The 22,047-nt window shown below is 40.0% G+C and overlaps 1 protein-coding gene across 2 annotated transcripts in view; it reads left to right on the top strand.

Annotated features, from left to right (window-relative positions):
- The window catches only part of CDK13 (cyclin dependent kinase 13), a 118,928-nt gene that overhangs the window by 33,843 nt on the left and 63,038 nt on the right, over nucleotides 1-22,047 (top strand). For both annotated transcript variants that reach the window (XM_047763461.1, XM_047763460.1), the window contains exons 3-5: nucleotides 2-172; nucleotides 1,553-1,692; nucleotides 3,641-3,811. In XM_047763461.1, the coding sequence (XP_047619417.1) occupies nucleotides 2-172; nucleotides 1,553-1,692; nucleotides 3,641-3,811 (482 nt within the window). The remainder of the gene's footprint in view (nucleotide 1; nucleotides 173-1,552; nucleotides 1,693-3,640; nucleotides 3,812-22,047) is intronic.

Below are 22,047 nucleotides of genomic sequence, written 5' to 3'. Positions count from 1 at the left end.
GCTTACGGGGAAATATTTCAGTAAAAGCGGTTAAAAAAGAAGTGGAAAAGAAACTACGATGTCTGCTTGCTGATTTACCACTGCCCCCCGAGCTGCCAGGAGGGGATGATCTCTCAACGAGTCCAGAGGAAAAGAAAACAGCCACGCAGTTACATAGTAAAAGGAGGCCTAAGTATGTGCTTGCTTTCTACCTGCTCCTAAATTGGCCAGAGATGATTCTGGATCATCATTAAATCATAAAACACAAAACTAAGATTTAAAATAATAAAAAGTGTACTTATTCTTTCAACTTATAAGTATATGAATAAATTTTATTGGAGCTTTGAGAAATTTTTTTTCGTAATTGCCTGAGTACCTATTCAAAATGACTAATAAAACCAAATTTAATTTTCTCTCTCAGTTTGTAATGTATTAATTTCTTGGGAATTGTATGTGTTGAAGGAAATTTCTATATATGAGATACTTAAAGAATACAGAAATATTGAAGTTGGGCAAGGCGAGAGTTAGCCTTCAGTGAGCCCAGACAAAATTGGTAATGGACCAGCTGCCATGCTTGTCTTTGCTTTTGGCTCCATTTGCCCCCATAACTACGGGCATTGTTCATTTTGCAAGAGGTGGAGTGGAGGAAGTTTTGAACTCTGTATCCTAAATTAGCTTCAAGTAAGTGTTTAGAAGTAACTCTTTCTCTTGAAACCTGTTCATCACTTAAGGGAGGATGATGATTCTGTTTTTACTTTTACTTAACCAAGGGAAAGTGCATGACTTTGAGTTAGATCTGATTTCAGAATTGTTCAGGGAGTGTCTAGTATAAGAACAGGTGATTTTTTCTCGTGTGGAGTAGAGAGCTAGAATTACAAATTCCTCCTTTAGTAGTATTATAGTTTTTTTTTTTTTTACATAAATTTCTGTTACCTACCAGAATATTGAAATATTCTAAAATTATACACCTTTTTGAAGAGTATCAAATATCTGTCATATATAATACACCCATACTGTAATGTGTGAATTCCTAAGGCTTGATTATATTCATATTTTTATTCTCTCTTTGACTGAAAAATCTTTCTGGTGCTTCCAGAAAGATTTTATCTAGTATAAACCTAAATTTGTCAATAAGCTTTATAGTTAGATTTTTTTGGTCATGTTCGTTATTGAACTTGGTTTTTGAAAGCAGGTAAATGCATATGTATTATCAGTGAATGGAGTTGTTTGAGGTTGGTTAGGAAGCTCTGACTCTTTGAAGTGGTGTTGGTTTTATCCACTCCCTGGAAGATTCCATCGTGTGTCTGAGAGTCCTTCATACAAGCTTTACTTCTTCTCTTTCCCACTTTAAGTGTTAGTCTGCAGAAGCAGAGTCCGTAGGGAGAAACGATACCTTGACTTTCGTGATCATTGTAATATGCCAGCTTGAGTGTTCCTGGCCTTAGATGATCACAGATATGCAAGGGTGAGGGAAGTAAAGGGTTTAAGTTTGGGCGGAGGGTGGGTATTGAGTATTAACAGTTTATTCAGTTTGCTTGATTGTATATCAAAACTTCAGAACTATATTTGATAGAATATGTGGGCCTCGCTATGGTGAAATCAAAGAAAAAGATATTGACTGGGGAAAACGCTGCGTGGATAAATTTGATATCATCGGAATTATTGGAGAAGGTACCTATGGACAAGTTTACAAGGCCAGGGATAAAGACACTGGTAAGAATGCCAAATGCTTTGGATCTTTGTGCCTGTGGAACATACTTAACTTGCGTTTCTCTTCTAATGTATAACTTGGGGAGTTTTTTTTTAAAAAAGTGAAATATGAGTGTATCATGCTGTTGTTTCATCTCGTGTTTTATTTCATTTTATATATGCACTTGTGTAAGATATGAGTACATGTAACAGGGTGTATATACAAATATACGTAAGTTTTTTTTTTTTTTGGTCTTTTTAGGGCCGCACCCACAGCATATGGAGTTTCCCAGGCTAGGGCTTAGCCTGCCTACACCACAGCCACAGCAACGCCAGATCCCCAGATCCGAGCCACGTCTGTGGCCTGCACCGCAGCTGATGGCAACACCGGATCCTTAACCCACTGAGAGAGGCCAAGGATTGAACCTTCGTCCTCAAGGGTACTAGTCAGATTTGTTTCCACTGAGCCACAACAGGAGCTCCCCTACATGTAGTTTTTAAAAGTGATTCTTCAGTATTTGCGACATGTATAGGGTGGGGTCAGGTTTCTTTTGTGGTGAGTAAATCTTTACCTTGTTAGTAATTGGGGGAAATAGCTTCACCTTATTAATACGTAAATTTTATTGTATGAAGACTCATGTGACGCTTGTAATTTTGGCCCTTCAATTTTTCTTTTCCTGTAGAAATCACTCTTTATGTGGAGGGCAGATTTAGCAGCTTAATCTTTGCGATCATAGTCCGTCACCTGAGAGAAAGTTTTAAAGGTCTTGGTGCAAAGGAAAAAGTAACTCTGTTAGAGGCCATATATGTTACTAAATAGTGCGTAGCGCCAGTGCTTAATCTCTATTTATACCTCCTGGTTGAAATAAACCAATAGATTAAAATGGCATAGCTGTTTAAGGGAGTGTAGTAAAAGGGGGACCACTTTATGCTTAGAAACTCCTGAAGGCAATTAATTACAGCATACGAGAGTAGCATTTACAATGATGACCTTGCATTATCAAAAAGAGATTAAACTGTAAAACAAGGAATCAGGCATTTTACATTTCTACTAAAAAGAACCAGATTAATTTTAATCATTTAAAGGAAAAATGTCCTACTTTTGGAATATTTGTAAGTACAGCATTCCTTTATTTCTCCAAAGAAGTGGAATGAACAAAGCTTTATTGTAGTAAATTTTTTAATAGGGTTTGTATGTGTGTCTCAGTATTTAAATTATCTGATGCAAAACTCATTCATATATAAATTATGAGGCCATTTAGTATAGTGTGAAGAAGAGCACATAATTTTGAGACAGATACACCAGATTCTGAATCCCAGTTTTATTGCTAGGTAACTGGGCGTCTTTGGACAAGTTAATCTATCTGAGCATATTTTCTCACTTGCATAAGATCTGGAGTTTTCTCATCTGTTTAGAGAGATTTTATGCATATATAAGGATACTAAGTATATTTATCCTTGCTCTTCACTTTTTTTTTTTTGTTTTTTGTCTTTTCAGGGGCCACACCCACAGCATATGGAGGTTCCCAGGCTAGGGGTCTAATTGGAGCTGTAGCTGCCGGCCTACACCACAGCCACAGCAATGTGGGATCCAAGCCGCAGCTTCAATCTACACCACAGCTCACGGCCATGCCGGATCGTTAACCCACTGAGTAAGGCCAGGGATCGAACTCGCATCCTCATGGTTCCTAGTCGGATTCGTTTCCGCTGTGCCACGGTGGGAACTCCTTCACTTTTTAAAAAAAGGCATAGTATAAAATATCTTCTCTCCATTATCTTACTTTTTACATTTAATTTTTCTTAGCATAAAATAGCAATACATATAGACCTCCTTTTTCCTTTTTAACAGGTGTAATATATTTTGAGGGTTATAATTTCAAGAGGTAGCAGCAAATTATGAATTAAAATAAATTTAAAATGTTATACTTGATTTTGTCAGCTGGTAACCTGATTTTATTTAATTTTCTAATAGGAGAAATGGTAGCCTTAAAAAAAGTACGTCTAGATAACGAAAAAGAAGGATTTCCCATTACAGCAATCCGAGAAATTAAAATTCTTCGGCAGCTTACCCACCAGAGTATTATCAATATGAAGGAAATAGTGACTGATAAAGAAGATGCTTTGGATTTTAAGAAAGATAAAGGTATGTGTGCCTGTTTACACAATCAGTTCTGCGTATTCATAAAGTTACTGACGTACAGATTTCCATATTGATCATTTGAGTCATTACTAGGACCTTAAACCATTGCCTTCGTATTGGACTATTTTTAAATGTAATTGAGTCAAAGAATTATTTTAACATGTTTTATTTTACTGGTTTTTGAGTCACCTAAGTAAATATCAAAGTGTACTTATCAGTATTACACAAAAGTATTCACTAGTAAATATAAGTTTTTTTGGCATCAATATATAATTTGTAGTGTTCATTTTTTAGTCACTGAGGAACAATTGATAGTAATATTAGAATGTATCTGCCTTACGTTTTTCATATTATAATGCCTTCATATAGAAGGAAACTTATGGTAGGCATATGTGTTATTTCTTAAAGTGTAGAAGCAAAAATCTTAACCTGAAATTACCCTTAACATAGTGCTATGGTTGGCTTTGAGCCAGAAAAGCTGCAAAGAAACGAGCAGGCCTTTCAAAGTAGTTGTCACAGGGTTTGTGGGGGGTGAAAGAAATGCTCTACCTTCCCTGGGTTTCAGATCTTCAGAGTAAGATTTTGTAACCAAGGTCGACTCCTTTAAATCAGTCGTTGTCAACAGAATCTAACTAAATGTGGTATAAAACGATTAAAGTAGCCCTGTTCCGATTGAACGTGCCTCTTGGCCCCTCCCATCCCCACCTCACTCACCCACCCGGGAACACAGTAGAAGAAATGGTTGGTATTATATGTGGTACCCATTTTGTGTGAAGAAAGCTCGGTTTACAAATACTCGGTATGACCTACGCAGATCATCAGAAGTTTTTTTTTTATGGCCGAACCCATAACATGTGGAAGTTCCTGAGCCAAGGATCAAACCGTGCAACAGCAGTGACTTGAGCCGCATCGATGGCAATGCCAGATCCTTAACCTACTGAGCCACTAGAGAACTCCTCAGAATCATCTTTTTTGTTTGTTTGTTTTTTTAGGGCCTCACCTGCATATGGAGGTTCCCAGGCTAGGGGTTGAATTGGAGTTGTAGCCACTGGCCTGCATACACACAGCCACAGCTAGGCCAGATCTGAGCTGCGTCTGTGACCTTCACCACATCTCATGGCAACACCGGACGGATCCTTAACCCGCTGAGCGAGGCCAGGGATCGAACCTGCGTCCTCATGGATACTAGTCAGATTCATTTCTGCCGAGCCATGAGAAGAACTCTGGAATCATCTTTTTAATTGACATCAGTGCCATTAGTTTTTTTAATCCATGATAAAGTCCGTATTCCTTAGCCGGACTTTCAACCTGGTTTGTCTTTTTTATGTTGTATATTACTTACTGTGTAGTCGGAAGAGATTCTGGTTTGACTTGGATTAGAATGTCTGTGACTTGTGACCTATCAGTGAGGTCTTTAACCCTTCTCAACCTGTTACACCTTCATCAGTTAAAGGGAAACATTATTTCTCTTACTGTGTAGTGACAGTTAAATTAAGATTTTGTAACGAGAGAAGTGTGCAAATATTGTTTTTCATAAATCTTGCACTATTGCCAAGTTAATATTGTTGCTTTTCCTCCAGCATACCCTGGACCTCTGCTTTTCTGCTGTGTGGGATCACATCACTGCCTGTTTCTCCAATCCCAACCCAAGTCATTTTTCCTGATTGCTCACTAATCTCAAGTTACATTTGTTTTTTGCCAGTGCACGTTGCTGCTATAAACTCTTCCTTTACACTGGGCTCAAATCTCTTCACCTCCAGCACACACACGCACAATTTGAAAGGCCAATTTCTCATTCTCTGGTCTTAGTCTGAATCTTGCTTTTATTCACTAGTAAGGCCTTACCTGGCCAACCTTCCATGTTTACACTACAGTACCCTTAAAACAGAGTTAGGTAGTGTTACCACATCCTGGATGTATTTTTGTGCAGAAACTTAAGAAATGCTAAAAAAACTTTTTCTGAAATAATCGAGGGAAAGGAGGAGAGATAAACTACTTATAAATTTTTCCCCTAATGTTTTTCTCATCTTCAGCCCATCCCATCTCTTTTTAATATCTTCGAGGAGATCTTCGAACCTTTTCGTCTGTTCTTCAGACTTTTTATTGTTAGTGTGGGGAATTTTTTTGTTTCAAAGAAAACATTTCCTATACCTCTAGATGTTTAGTTTCTGCGGTGGGATGCAGTCAGTTGTGTTAATTTCAGTACTCTTGTGTTCATACTTGCCCTGTTCATAAAGTCTTTTTTTTTTTTCTTCTTTCTTTTTAGGCTGCACCTGTGGTATATGGAAGTTCCCAGGCCAGGGTCAAATCAGACCTACAGCTGCCAGCCTGCACCACAGCCACAGCAACACCAGATCTGAGCTGCATCTGCGACCTGCAGTGCTGGATCCTTTAACCCACTGATCCGGGTCAAGGAGGGAACCCACATCCTCATGGATACTAGTCGGGTTCTTAACCTACTGAGCCACAGTGGGAACTCCCATAAAGTTTTGAGCTAGCCTAGGAATTATTTTGCAACATAAGCTTTGCTTTGTTATTTTCTTCTTCCCACTAAGGATTATGAATTTACAGAAAGATACTCTCTGTATGAGTGTAGTAATCTTCAGTTAAAAATTTTAATGAGGTTTATAATTCTCTGGGTAGAGGAGACATTTTGTTTTGTAATTAGTGCAGTTTAAAATAAAACTCCAGTCGTTTATCTCCATATCATGATATAAGTATTTAATGTTCAGATTAAAAACAAACTCTGGAAAATGTTGCCATTCCAGCAAAATAGTCTTTTGGTCCTTGACATCAGCATGATGTCCTGGGGACCAAAACCCACATTCAGATTACTGTGTACAAGTTAGCGTAACTGCAACACCGTCAGTACTAGCGTTCGTTCAATGAGGACATTTGAGTGCTCTTTTAACTTGGAATTTTCCTTAAAAAATCAAGAAAACAGTATTCTGGAGTAAATGCTTATGGCACAGTGTCCCGCCAAGTGTCACTTCCTCTGTAGTCTCTTGATTCCCACACTGTGCTCTCCTGCATTTGCATTCCATTTCAGATACGTCCCCTAAGAGAATTGTATATTTCAACCTTGTCATTATGTTTTTTTATCTTACTGAGGTGCCTGTGGACAGAGACTGAACTTTATTCTGCTTTGTATTCATAGTGTGCAGCAGACAGTAGGCCATCACTCAGTTCTGAGTAACTCAATAAATGAAGGAAACACAGAGTTGAGAAGGTTCTGTGGAATAGGCAGCGTGTTAATGATGGGTGCTGTTTGCATAGGGAGAGAGGAGGTCTGTCGCATGCATAACTCTCATAAGATGTTGTAAGAGACAGTGAAAAATTGGCATGTCCCCTAAGAAAATCTTGCATCTAAGTTATCTTCCTGTCTCATTTTTTAAAAAATCTGAACTCATTCCCATTATGCAGAATTGCTAATATCTTGTAAGTTTTGAGAAGAGAGCGTTATTGATGGATTTGTTCATTCCTTTACTCCACAAATGTGTATTGTGCCGGTTGTAGCTTGGGCTTGCCAGTGCAGTAGCCGCTAGGCAGTGTAGTTGTTTCAGTTTAAATTAATTAAAATTAGATAAAATTAGAAGTTGTTCCTTAGTTGCATTAGCTACATTTCAAGTGCTCTATAGTTTGTATGTGGATACTGGCTGCATTTGGGAAAGTGAAAAGACAACTCAGAATGGGAGAAAATATTTATAAATCATATATCTGATAAGGGACTTGTATCTCAGATATATAAACAACTCTTACAACTAGGAGCTCCTGTCATGGTTCAGCAGTAATGTACCCAACTAGCATCCGTGAGGACCCAGGTTTGATCCCTGGGGTTGCTCAGTGGGATAAGCATCCATCGTTGCCATGAGCTGTGGTGTAGGTCGCAGATGTGACTTGGATCTGGTGTTGCTGTGGTGCAGGCCAGCAGCTCCAGCTCCAGTTCACCTCCTAGCCTGGGAGCTTCCATATGCCACTGGTGCAGCCCTAAAATAGGTAAAAAAAAGAAAATCCCCCGAAACAACAAAAAAAAGTATTGCAGCTACCTAAAAAAAGACAGCCTGTTTAAAACGTAAGCAAAGGATCTAAAGAGACATTTCTCCAAAGGAGGTTTGCAAATTGCCAATAAGCATTTGAAAAAATGTTCTGAATCATAGCCATTAGGCAGATCAGAACCACAGCGAGATGCTGCTTCGTCTGGACTATAGGACGGCCATAATACGGAGATGAGGAGTAAGTGTTAGGGAAGATGTGGGCAGATCGGAAGACTCACACGTTACTGGCAGGACTGTAAAATGGTACAGCTCCTTTGGAAAACAGTGGCATTTCTTCAGAACATTATGTTAGGTACCAAGTGACCTAGAACTTTAACTTACCCTGGGAATCTACCCAAGAGAAATAAAAACAAATGTCAACACAGAAACTTCAGCATCATTCATGATAGCCGCCCAAACAACTCATATGTCTGTCAGTTGATGGACTAGATAAACAAAATCTGGTCTCTCCATAAAGTTGAATGTTATGCTGCCATTGAAAGGAATGCAGTACTTACACCAACAAATTGGACAACCTAAATGAAATGGACATATTCATAGAAACAGACAACCTACCAAGAATCATGAGAAAAACAGAAAATTTGAACAGACCTATAACTTATAAAGAGATGAAGCTGAAATAAAAAACCTCCAACAAAACAAAGCCCAGGACCAGATGGCTTCACTGGTGAATCTTCCAGACATTTAAGGAAGAATTAATACTAGTTCTCTCCAGACTCTTCCAAAAAATGACATGGGAAGAAACACTTCCAAACTCATTCTGTAAAGCGAGCATTACTCTGGTACCAAACCTCGGCAGAGACTACAAGAGAAGAAAATTAGAGACCAGTGTTTCTGAGGAATATTCAGCAGACTGAATTCAGCAGCGTATTAAAAGGAGTATGGGGAGTTCCCGTCGTGGCGCAGTGGTTAACGAATCCAACTAGGAACCATGAGGTTTCGGGTTCGGTCCCTGCCCTTGTTCAGTGGGTTAACGATCCAGCGTTGCGGTGAGCTGTGGTGTAGGTTGCAGACGCGGCTCGGATCCCGCGTTGCTGTGGCTCTGGCGTAGGTTAGGCCGGTGGCTATAGGTCCAATTTGACCCCTAGCCTGGGAACCTCCATATGCCGAGGGAGCGGCCCAAGAAATAGCAAAAAGACAAAAAAAAAAAAAAAGTATGCAGTGGGATCCTGCTGTATAGCACTGGGATGTCTGGTCACATGTGTTGGAGCATAGTAAATGTAAGAAAAAAGATTGTATACACGTATGTGTGACTGGGTCACCTTGCCGTGCAGTAGAAAATTGACACAACACGGTAAACCAGCTATAGTGGAAAAAATGAAAAACATTATTAAAAAAAAGAAAACAAGTTTTCAGATTGCCCCCCCCCCAAAAAAAAACCAAAATAAAAGGAGTATACACTGTGACCACATGAGATTTATTCCTGGAACGCAAAGGTGATTCAACATATGACAATCAGTCAGTGTAATACACTGTATTATCAGAATGGAGGGAAAAAAATCACATGATGATCTGAACAGAAACAAAAGGCATTTGACAAACTTTAACCGGCTGTCCCGGCAAAAACACTCAACAGACCAGAAATAGAAGGAAACTGCGTCCATATATGAAAAGCCACATGTGAAAAGTTCACAGCTAACAAACATAACAGTGAAAGACTGAAAGCTTTCCTGGAATCAGAAGACAAAGACGCGGTTTCCTGTGCTATCCAGAATAGAGTGTTCCTGCGGAGCCATTCGTGAGCTCCGATGGCATAAAGCGAAGAAGCAGCTGGCTTGGGACGCATCTCGCTAATGGCATCACAAGATGAGCCAAGGTAAAGGGCAGGTTCACAGACTCGGTTCAAAGTTGCGACAGCTGGATGCGGAGATGCAAGTGCAGTTGCCGGAGAAAAGAGCTTGGTGGTGCCGCTCTCACTGCTCAGACTGTCTGCTCAGGGTGCGTGCTGCTTCTCACAGCTACTGCAAAACCAACACTGAACGCTATTTTTGGTTTTTACCTTTTTTACAAAAGCAAAAATCTCTGGTTTCTTTCAGTCAGTGAAAATAGGTACTAAGGTCGGTCTTTCGTAGAAGCGTGGTGGCATAAAGTGAACTTTCCAAAATTGAGATATATCTAGAATTGCTTTTGTAGCTTTTATTCAGCGTAGTACTGTGAGCCCTCGTCAGAGCAGATAAGCAAGACAAAGAAATACATGTTCAAATTGAAAAGGAAGAAATAAAAGTATATCTGTTGATAAACAGTATGGTCTTAGGTGTGGAAAACCCTAAAGAGTCCAAAAAACGGGGGCAGGGAGTTAGAACTAAACGATTCAACAAAGCATCAGGGAATAAAATCAACACTGAAAAATCAGCTGTGCTTCAACACACTAATGGTGAAAGAGGAATAAGAGATGAAAAGAGTTCTATTTATAATAGCCTCAAAAAGAATAAAATACGTAGGAATAAATTAATCAAGGAAATAAGAATGTTGTACACTGAAAATTACAAAATGGGAAGTTGAAGAGACACCAGTAAATTAAAGATAGCTGGGCTTATGGATTCGAAAACTCCAGTGTTAAGATAGTCGTTAATACTGCCTAGAGTGATCTACAGATTCATTGTAGTTCTTAGGAAAATGCTAACATTGGCTTTTGCAGAAAAAGACTTAATTTGCTTTATGTATTAAAGTATTATATAAAGCATCAAACACATAAACTTTTTTTCTTTTTATGGCCACACCTGTGGCATATGGAAGTTCCTCAGGCCAGGGGTCAAATTGGAGCTGCAGCTGAGGCCTGTGCCATAGTTGTGGCAACATCAGATCCTTAACCCACTGAGCGAGGCCAGGGATCCAACCGGCATCCTCACAGAGATAATGTCAGGTCCTTAACCTGCTGAGCGGCAGTGGGAGCGCCCCATAAATTTAAAGAACAGTGTCGCGAAATATCACTCCATGCTCCCCCGCCCACCTTTCGCAGTGAGTAACTCATGGCCAGTCTTGTTCATGTATAATCCTGTGTCACAGTGATCCAAACTCCACTCTCAGGAAGCTAGAAAAAGGACAAATTAAATCCAAAGAAAACAAAAACAAGAAAATAAAAGTGGAAAGCAATGAAGTAGGAAACAGATACCATAAACCGTACAACCAATAAACCGTACAACCAATATGTGATTCATTGAAAATGGGAATAGCATTACTGATCCTATAGAAGTTAAAAGAATGAGGACGATGATGAACAGCGTTATTTCCACAACTTCAGTAGCTTAGAGGAAGTGGACAAAGTTCTTGAAGGGGAGAGAAAAATCACAATAGAAAATCTGAGGAGTTCCTGTTGTGGCTCAGTGGTGACAAATCTGACTGGTATCCATGAGGATGGGGGTTCAGTCCCCGGGCTCGCTCAGTGGGTTAAGGATCTGGCACTGCCATGGGCTGTGGTGTAGGTCACAGACATGGCTTGTATCTCACGTTGATGTGGCTGTGATGTAGGCTGGCAGCTGGAGCTGTGATATAACCCCTAGCTGAAAACCTCCATATGTGGCATGTGTGGCCCTAAAAAGACCAAAAAAAAAAAAAAGAAAGAAAATCTGAGTAGCTTCATGAAAAGGTTCCTGGACCCAATTCCAGTGTGTGTGTGGAGGCTTCCCCATACCAATGGTCGATTCTCAGACACCCTCTGGTGTCTCAGTTCTGACACTTATCTGCTGGGAGATAGAATCAGATTCCAGAGGTAAAGGGTTCAGTCTCACAAAACTGCCCTCCACTTCAGATGCCAGTCACATCTGATTACTGTAGATTTGTAGCATAGACTGAAGTCTGGGAGGGATATGCCTCCAGTTTTGTTTTTTGTTTTTCCCTCAGGATTGCTTTGGCAATTCTGGGTCTTTTGAGGTTCTCTGTAAATCTTAGTATTGTTAATTAAATGCAACAGCCCTGGTTGTCAACAGTACTTCTGACCAACAGTTAGAAATCAGAGGTTCCCATGGCCACCTCCTTGGGATCATTTATACTTGGTAAAATAACTCACAGTACTCACTAGGTTATAGATGGATATTAAAGGATATGGATCAGCAGCCAGGTGAAGAGATGCATAGAGCAGAGTCTCCAAAAGGAGAGCTTCTGAACTCTTGGAGCTTGGGATCCAGCACAGTGGACATAGAAGCATACTGGTTCCCTAATGGGAAAGCTCTCAGAACCTCCGGTTTGTTTTTTTGGGCTACACCCATGGCACATGGAGGTTCCCAGGCTAGGGGTCAAATTGGAGCTGCAGCTGCCAGCCTACACCACAGCTCACAGCAACACCAGATCTTCAACCCACCGAGCGAGGCCAGGGATTGAACCCGCAACCTCTTGGTTCCTAGCGCCACGATGGGAACTCCCTCCTTTTTTTTTGTTTTTTGTTTGTTTGTTTGTTTTTTTATGGAGGCTTCATTACGTCACTGTGATTGATTAACTTATTGGCCATTGGTGATTGATTCAACCTCCAGCCCCTCTGTCCTCTCCAGAAATAAGTTTCCTTTTCTTTTTAAATTGACGTATAGTTGATTTACAACATTGCGTTGGTTTCAGATATTCAGCAAAGTGATTCTGGTATATATGTTTCTATGTGTGTGTGTGGATGTGTATATATGTAGATATACAGGTTATTTTCCATTGCAGGTTATTGCAGGATGCTGTGTTATGCAGTAAATCCTTATGCTTATCTTTTTTATGTATAGTAGTTTGCATCTCTTAATCCCATACCCCTAATTTATCCCCCTCCCTTCCTCCTTTGGCAACCAAAAGTTTTTCTATATCTGTGAATCTGTTTCTGCTTTGTAAATAGATTCATTTATATTATTTTTTAGATTACACATATAGGTGATATCATATAATATTTGTCATTCTGTCTCACTTCATTTAGTGTAAAATTCTCTGGGACCTTCCAAGTTACTGCAAATGACAGTATTTCTTTTTCTTTCTTTTTTTTTTTGGTTGAGTACTGATCCATTTTGTGTGTGTGTGTGTGTGTGTGTGTGTGATTTTCTTAAGCCAGTTGTCTGTTGATGGGCAGTGGGGTTATTTTGCTGTCTTGGTTCTTGTAAAAAGTGCTGCTGTGAACGTCGGGTGCATGTATCTTTTCCAGTTAGATTTTTTTTTTGTCTCTTCTGAGTATTTTTCCAGGAGTGGGGTTGCTGGATCATATGCTACCTCTATGTTTCGTTTTTAAGGAACTTTCATCCTGTTTCCTACAGTGGCTGTAGCAGTTTACATTCCCACCAGCAGTGTAGGAGGGTTCCCATTTCTCCACAGCCTCTTTTGATGACGGCCATTCTGACTTGTGTGAGGTGTCACCTCATTGTGGTTTTGATTTGCTTTTCTCTTAACAGTCAGCCATGTTGAGTATCATTTCATGTGCTTGTTGGCCATCTGTATGTCCTCTTTGGAGAAATGTCTGTTTAGGTCTTTTGCCCATTTTCTGATTGGGTTGTTTATTTTTGATATTGAGTTGTATAAGCTGTTTGTGTATTTTGGAAATTAACCCCTTGTTGGTGGCATCAATTGCAGATATTTTCTCCCATTCCATGGGTTGTTTTGTTTGTTTATTTATTTATTTATTTATTTATTTATTTATTTTTGCCTTAAGAGATTTAAGAAAATACTGCTCCGACTTATGTCTGAAAATGTTTTGCCTGCGTTCTCTTCTAGGAGTCTCATGGTGTCAGGTCTTTAATATTTAGGTCTTTAAGCCTTTTTGAGTTTATTTTTGTATATGGTGTGAGGGGATGTTCTAATTTCATTGATTTATATGAGGCTGTCCAACTTTCCCAACACCACCTGCTGAAGAGACTTTTTCTCCGTTGTATATTCTTGCCCCCTTTGTTGTAGATTAATTGACCATAGGTGCGTGGGTTTTATTTCTGGACTCTCTATTCTGTCCCATTGATTTATATATCTCTTTCTGTGCCAATGCAATGCTCTTTTGATTACTGTAGATTTGTAGCATTGTCTGAAGTCTGGGAGGGATATGCCTTCAGTTTTGTTTTTTTTTACCCCCCTCAGGATTGCTTTAGCAATTTGGGGTCTTTTGAGGTTCTCTATAAATTTTAGTATTATTAATTAAATGCAACAGATTTATGCATATTAGTTCTGTGAAAAATGTGGGAATTTTGATAGGGATTGTATTAAATCTGTAGATTGCTTTGGGCAGTAGTGTGGCCATTTTAACCATATTAATTCTTCCAGTCCAAGAGCATGAGCTATCTTTGCATTCCTTTGAATCATCTTCAGTTTCTTTTATCAGTGTTTATAGGTTTCAACCTATAGGTCTTTCAGCTCTTTGGTTAGGTTTATTCCTAAGTTTGGTTTTGTTTTTAACATGCTGTTATTTTTTACTTTTATTTATTTTTTATTTTTTGCTTTTTAGGGCCGCACCCACAGCATATGGAGGGCCCCAGGCTAGGGGTCTAATCAGAGCTGTAGCCACAGCAATGTCAGATCTGATCTGCATCTGCAACCCACACCACAGGTCACAGCAGTGCCGGATCTTTAACCCACTGAGCTAGGCCAAGGATTGAACCTGCAACCTTATGGTTCCTAGTTGAATTTGTTTCTGCTGCGCCACGACGGGGACTCCATGATTTTCTTTTATTTTTTTATTTGATTTTATTATTTTTTTAAATTTTTTTTATTACTCAAATGAATTTATCACATCTCTAGTTGTGTAATGATCATAACAACTTGATTTCACTGGATTTCCATCCCACAGCCCAAGCACATACCCCCACCCCCCAAACTGTCTCCTCCGGAGACCATAAGTTTTTCAATGTCTGTGAGTCAGCATCTGTTCTGCAAAGAAGTTCCGTTTGTCCTTTTTTCAGATTCCACATGTCAGTGAAAGCATTGGATGTTGGTGTCTCATTGTACGGCTGACTTCACTTAGCATGATAGTTTCTAGGTCCATCCATGTGGCTAAAAATGCCGGTATTTTGTTCTTTTTGATGGCTGAGTAATATTCCATTGTGTATATGTACCACATCTTCTGGATCCACTCCTCTGTCGATGGACATTTAGGTTGTTTCCATGTCTTGGCTGTTGTAAATAGTGCTGCAATGAACGCTGGAGTACATGTGTCTTTGCAAGTCGTGGTTTTCTCTGGGTAGATGGCCAGGAGTGGGATTGCTGGATCAAATGGTAGTTCTATATTTAGTTTTCTGAGGCATCTCCATACTGTTTTCCACAAGAGTTGCACCAATTTACAATCCCACCAACAGTGTACTAGGGTTCCTTTTTCTCCACACCCTCTCCAGCACTTATTGTTTGTAGACTTTTGGATGCTGGCCATCCTGGTGGATGTAAGGTGGTACCTCTGAGTGGTTTTGATTTGCATTTCTCTAATAATGAGTGACGCTGAACATCTTTTCATGTGTTTTTGGCCATCTGTGTGTCTTCTTTGGAGAATTGTCTGTTAAGATCTTCTGCCCATTTTTTGATGGGGTTGTTTGCTTTTTTTGGTATAGAGCTGCAGAAGTTGTGTATAAATTTTGGAGATGACTCCCTTGTCAGTCGATTCACTTGCAAAGATTCTGTGGGTTGTCTTTTTGTGTTGTTTAGGGTTTCCTTTGCTGTGCAGAAACTTTGAAGTTTGAGTAGGTCCCATTTGTTTATCTTTCTTTCTATTGTCAATACTCTGATAGGTGGATCTGAGAAGATGTTGCTGTCGTTTATGTCAGAGAGTGTTTGGCCTATGTTTTCCTCTAGGAGTTTGATAGTGTCTGGTCTTATATCTAGGTCTTTAATCCATTTGGAGTTTATTTTTGTGTATGGTGTTAGGGAGTGTTCTAATTTCATTCTTCTCCATGTGACTGTCCAGTTTTCCCAGCACCACTTATTGAACAAGCTGTCCTTTCTCCATTGTATAGTCTTGCTTCCTTTGTCATAGATTAGTTGGCTGTAAGTGCATGGGTTTAATTCTGGGCTTTCTATCCTGTTCCACTGATCTGTATGTCTGTCTTTGTGCCAGTACCATGCAGTTTTGATGACTGTTGCTTTGTAGTATAGTCTGAAGTCCGGGAGCCTGATTCTTCCAGCTCCATTTTCCTTTTTCAGGATGTCTTTGGCTATTCTGGGCCTTTTGTGCTTCCAAACAAACTTTACAGTATTTTGTTCTAGTTCTGTGAAAAATGTCCTTGGTAATTTGATAGGGATTGCATTGAATCTGTAGATTCCCTTAGGTAGTATAGTCATTTTGATAGTATTAACTCTTCCAATCCATGAGCATGGTATATCTTTCCATCTCTTTGTGTCATCTTTGATTTCTTTCATCAGTGTCTTATAGTTTTCAGAGTACAGGTCTTTTGTTTCTTTAGGTAGGTTTACTCCTAGGTATTTTATTCTTTTGGATGCGATGGTAAATGGGATTGCTTCCCTAATTTCCTTTTCTGCTTTTTCATTGTTAGTATATAGAAACGCTGTCGATTTCTGTGTATTGATTTTGTATCCTGCAACTTTGCCAAATTTGTGGATAAGCTCTAACAGTTTTCTAGTAGAGTCTTTAGGATTCTCCAGGTATAGTATCATGTCATCTGCAAATAGCGATAGTTTTACTTCTTCCTTTCCAATTTGGATTCCTTTTATCTCTTTTACTTCTCTGATTGCTGTGGCTAGGACTTCCAGAATTATATTGAAGAGTAGTGGCGAGAGAGGACATCCTTGTCTTGTTCCTGATCTCAGCGGGAATTCTTTCAGCTTTTCACCATTGAAAATGGTGTTTGCTGTGGGTTTGTCGTATATGGCCTTTATCATGTTGAGGTGGGTTCCCGTTATGCCCACTTTCTGAAGGGTTTTTATCAGAAATGGGTGTTGGATTTTGTCAAAGGCTTTTTCCGTGTCTATTGAGAGGAGCATATGGTTTTTATTCTTCAGTTTGTTAATGTGGTGTATCACACTGATGGATTTGCGGATATTGAAGAACCCCTTGCATCCCTGGGATAAAATCCCACTTGATCATGATGTACAATCCTTTTAATGTATTGTTGGATGCGGTTTGCTAGTATTTTGTTGAGGATTTTTGCATCGATGTTCATCAGTGAAGTTGGCCTGTAGTTTTCTTTTTTTTTTGGAGTCTTTGTCTGGTTTTGGTACCAGGGTGATGGTGGCCTCATAGAATGAGTTTGGGAGTATCCCTTCTTCTGCAGTTTTTTGGAATAGTTTCAGAAGGAGAGGTGTTAGCTCTTTTCTAAATGTTTGATAGAATTCGCCTCTGAAGCCATCTGGTCCTGGACTTTTGTTTGTTGGAAGTTTTTAAATCACAGTTTCCATTTCAGTTCTTGTGACGGGTCCATTCGTGTTTTCTATTTCATCTTGGTTTAGTCTTGGAAGATTGTACTTTTCTAAGAATTTGTCCATTTCTTCTAGGTTTTCCATTTTATTGGCATATAGTTGCATATAGTAGTCTCTTAGGATCCTTGTACTTCTGTGATGTCCATTGTTACTTCTCCTTTTTCATTTCTAATTTTATTGATGTGAGTCCTCTCTCTTTTTTGCTTGGTAAGTCTGGCTAGGGGTTTATCAATTTTGTTGATCTTTTCAAAGAACCAGCTTTTCGTTTCATTGATCTTTTCTATGGTTTTCCTTGTTTCTATTTCATTGATTTCTGCACTGATCTTTATGATTTCTTTCCTTCTACTAACTTTAGGTCTTGTCTGTTCTTCTCTCTCAAGCTGCTTTAGATGTAAAGTTAGCTTGTTTATTTGGGCTTTTTCTTGTTTCCTGAGGTGGGCTTGTATTGCTATAAACTTTCCTCTTAGAACGGCTTTTGCTGCATCCCATAGGTTTTAGAGTGTCGTATCTTCCTTGTCATTTGCTGCTAGGTATTTTTTAATTTCCTCTTTGATTTCTTCAGTGATCCATTGGTTGTTTAGTAGCATGTTGTTGAGTCTCCACGTGTTTGTGTTTTTTGCAGGGTTTTTTCCTTGTTGTTGATTTCCAGTCGTATAGCATTGTGGTCGGAAAAGATGCTTGATATGATTTCAATTTTGTTTTCTTTTTTTTTTTTGTCTTTTTGCTGTTTCTTTGGGCCGCTCCCGCGGCATATGGAGGTTCCTAGGCTAGGGGTCGAATCGGAGCTGTAGCCACTGGCCTACACCAGAGACACAACAACGCGGGATCCGAGCCGTGTCTGCAACCTACACCACAGCTCACGGCAACGCCGGATTGTTAACCCACTGAGCAAGGGCAGGGACCGAACCCGCAACCTCATGGTTCCTAGTCGGATTCATTAACCACTGTGCCACGACGGGAACTCCGGATTTCAATTTTCTTAAAGTTACTGAGGTTGGATTTGTAGCCCAGGATGTGATCAATCTTAGAGAATGTTCCATGTGCACTTGAGAAGAATGTGTATTCTGTTGCTTTTGGATGAAATGTCCTATAAATATCTATTAAGTCCATCTGGTTTAATGCTTCATTCAGGGCCTGTGTTTCCTTATTGGTTTTCTGTCTGGTTGATCTGTCCATTGCTGTAAGTGGGGTGTTAAAGTCCCCCACTATGATTGTGTTATTGTCAATTTCTCCTTTTAAGGTTGTTAGCAGTTGCCTTATCTACTGTGGTGAACCTGTGTTGGGTGCATAGATATTTAAAATTGTTATGACGTCTTCTTGGATTGATCCTTTGATCATTATGTAGTGACCTTCCTTGTCTCTTAAAATATTCTTCATTTTAAAGTCTATTTTGTCTGATATGAGTATTGCTACTCCAGCTTTCTTTTGATCCCCGTTTGCAGGAAATATTTTCTTCCATCCTCTCACTTTCCATTTGTGTGTGTCCCTAGAAGTGAAATGGGTCTCTTGAAGACAGCATATATATGGGTCTTGTTTTTGTATCCATTCAGCCTGTCTCTGTCTTTTGGTTGGGGTGTTTAATCCATTCACATTTAAGGTAATTATTGATATGTATGTTCTTATTGCCATTTTATTAATTACTTTGGATTTGTTTTTGCTGCTCTTTTTCCTTTCCTTCTTCTCTTGTTCTTTTCTGCCTATAGAAGTTCCTTTAGTATTTGTTGTTAGGCTGGTTTAGTGTTGCTGAATTCTCTCAGCTTTTGCTTATCTGTGAAGGTTTTGATTTCTCCTTCAAATCTGAACGAGAGCCTTGCTGGGTAGAGTAATCTTGGTGGGAGGTTTTTTTCCTTTCATCACGTTGAGTATATCATGCCACTCCCTTCTGGCCTGCAGAGTTTCTGTTGAAAAATCTGCCGATAGCCTTATCGGGGTCCCCTTGTATGTTATTTGTTTCTTTTCCCTAGCTGCTTTCAAGATTTTCTCTTTGTCTTTAATTTTGGTCAGTTTGATTAGTATGTGTCTCAGGGTGTTCCTCCTTGGGTTTATTTTGTGTGGTACTCGCTGTGCTTCCTGGATTTGAGTGAGTGATTCCTTCCCCATGTTAGGGAAGTTTTCAGCTATTATCCCTTGGAATATTTTTTCTGTCTCCTTCTCTCTCTCTCTTCTCCTTCTGGCACCCCTATAATACGGATGTTGGTGCGTTTCACATTGTCCCAGAGTTCTCTGAGACTCTCTTCATTTGTTTTCAATCTTTTTTCTCTTTTCTGTTCTGCATCCGTAATTTCCACTAATCTGTCCTCCACCTCGCTTATTTGTTCTTCTGCCTCCTGTATTCTGCTGTTAGCTGCTTCTAGTGAATTTTTTATTTCAGTTATTGTATTTTGCATCTCTTCTTATTTAAGTTTTATATCTTGTATCTCTTTGGTCAGTGTTTCCTGTAAGTTATCCATCTTTGCCTCCAGTTTATTTCCAATGTCTTATATCTTCTTCAGCATCAACAGTGTAAAGTCTTTTTTTCCTGGAGGCTGAGAATCTCCTCATGGCTTAGCTGTTTTTCTGGGGTTTTTTCCTTTCTCCCTCATCTGAGTTATAGTTCTCTGTCTTTTCATTTTTATAGGTTTTTGGTGTGGTGACCTTCTTACAGATAATAGAATTGTAGCCTCTCTTACTTCTGATGTCTGCCCCCCTGTGGCTAAAGTCAGTATGGGGGCTTGGTGTAGGCTTCTGATGGGAGGGACTGATGCCTGCCCACTGGTAGGTGGAGCTGATTGTACTCCCTCTGGTGAGTGGGGCTTAGTCTCTGGATGGGTTTAGAGGCAGCTGTGTGCCTGAGGGGTCTTTAGGCAGCCTCTTTACTGAGGGGCAGGGCTGTGATCCCACCTGGGTTGTTGTTTGCCCTGGGGCTTCTCAACAGCTGGCTGATGGGTGGGGCCAGATTTTCCCAAAACGGCCCCCTCCAGAGAAAGGCACTGCTGCTGAATATTCCCGAGAGCTTTGCCTTCAATGTCCTTCCCTCACAACAAGCCATGTTCACCCCTGTTTTCCCAGGATGTCCTCCAAGAACTGCAGTCAGGTTTGACCCAGATTCCCTTGGAGACTTTGCTTTGCCCTGGGACTCAGTGCACGTGAAAGTCTGTGTGCGCCTTTTAAGAACGGAGTCTCTGTTTTCCCCAGTCCCATGGAGCTCCTGTGCACAAGCCCCACTGGCCTTCAATGCTAGATGCTCTGGGGCTCTTTCTCCCTGTGCCAGATCCCCACACGTGGGAGTTTGATGTGGGGCTCAGAACTCTCACTCCTGTAGGTGCGTCTCTGTGAACCAGTTAGTTTCCAGTCTGCGGAGCTTCCCACCCAGGAGGTATGGGGTTGTTTATATCGCGAAATCGCCCCCCTACCTCTTGATGTGGCCTTCTCTTTTTCTTCTGGAGTAGGGTATCTTTTTTAAGGTTTCCAGTCCATTTTGGTGAAGTGTGCTCAGCCTTTAGTTGTGAATTTTGTTGTTTTTAGGAGAGAAGTTGAGCGCCAGTCCTTCTATTCCGCCATCTTAATCCCCCATCCCATGATTTTCTTTTAAATGAAAATTTTTTTTAACTTTCTGGTAATTCATTGTTAGTATAAAGAAATGCAACAGATTTATGCGTATTAGTCTTATATCCTGCCACCTTGCTTAGTTCATTTACTAGTTCTAGTGGTTTTATGGGAGGTTTTAGGATTTTCTCTGTGGAGTATCTTGTCGTCTGCAAATAATGACAACCTTACCTTTTCCAGTTGAGCATATGCAAGTCAATCAATGTGATATGTTAGCAGAAGAAAAGACGACCACATCATCATCTCAGTAGATGCAGAGAAAGGCTTTTTGATAGAATTCAACATCCGCTTATGATAAAAATCATCACCAAAGTGGGTATAGAGGGAACCTATCTCAGTGTAAAAAAGCCGTTTGCGACACACCCACAGCCAACATAATAGTCAGTGGTGAAAAGGTGAAGGCTTTCTCTCTAAACCTGGAACAAGACAAGGATGCCCACCCTCATCACTTGCAGTCAGCATAGTATTGGGAGTCTGAGCCCCATAGTCGGATCAGAAGGGGAAATAAAAGGTAGGCAACGGAATCTTGAAAAAGAACAATGTCGGAGGCCTCCCACGTCTTGATTTCAAAACTTACTACAAAGCTACAGTGATCCGATAGTGTAGTGCTTGCATAAAGAGAGACATACAGACCGATGGGACAGAGTAGGTAGGCCGGAAGCAAACACTCACATATATGGTCAAATGATTTTTGACAAGATTATTAGGATATTCTGTGAGGAAAGGCAGTCTCTTCAACAAATGGTGTTGTGAAATTTGGACACTTTCTTAAAACTGTGTACAAAAATTAACTCCGAGTGAATTGAAGGAGTTCCTATTGTGACTCAGCGGGTTAAGGACCTGGTGTTGTCTCTGTGAGGATATGGGTTTGATCCCTGGCCTGGCTCAGTGGGTTAAGGATCGGGTGTTGCTGCAAGCTGCGGTGTAGGTCACAGATGTGGGTTGGATCTGGTGTTGCTGTGGCTGTGGTGTAGGCTCTCAGTCGCAGCTCCAGTTTGTCCCCTGGTCTGGGAACTTCCATATGCTGTGGGTGTGGCCCTTAAAAAAAAAAAAAAAAGAATTGAAGACCTAAACGTGAGAGCTAAAATTATGAAATTCTTACGAGAAAACATAGGGAGGAAACTTCATGGCCTTGGATTTGGCAGTGGTTTCTTGGATATGACACAGAAAGTGCACATATCAACAACAAAAATTGGATTACGTCAAAATTTAAAATTTTTTATGCATAAGTAAAACATTAGTATGTTTTTTATCAATCAAACATGATCAGTAGAGTGCAAAAGCAATCCATGATACGAG

The sequence above is a fragment of the Phacochoerus africanus genome, chromosome 16 (genome assembly GCF_016906955.1).
Source record: "Phacochoerus africanus isolate WHEZ1 chromosome 16, ROS_Pafr_v1, whole genome shotgun sequence".
In the NCBI taxonomy this organism is placed as follows: Eukaryota; Metazoa; Chordata; class Mammalia; order Artiodactyla; family Suidae; genus Phacochoerus; species Phacochoerus africanus.
This window is presented reverse-complemented; position numbering and strand designations above follow the sequence as displayed.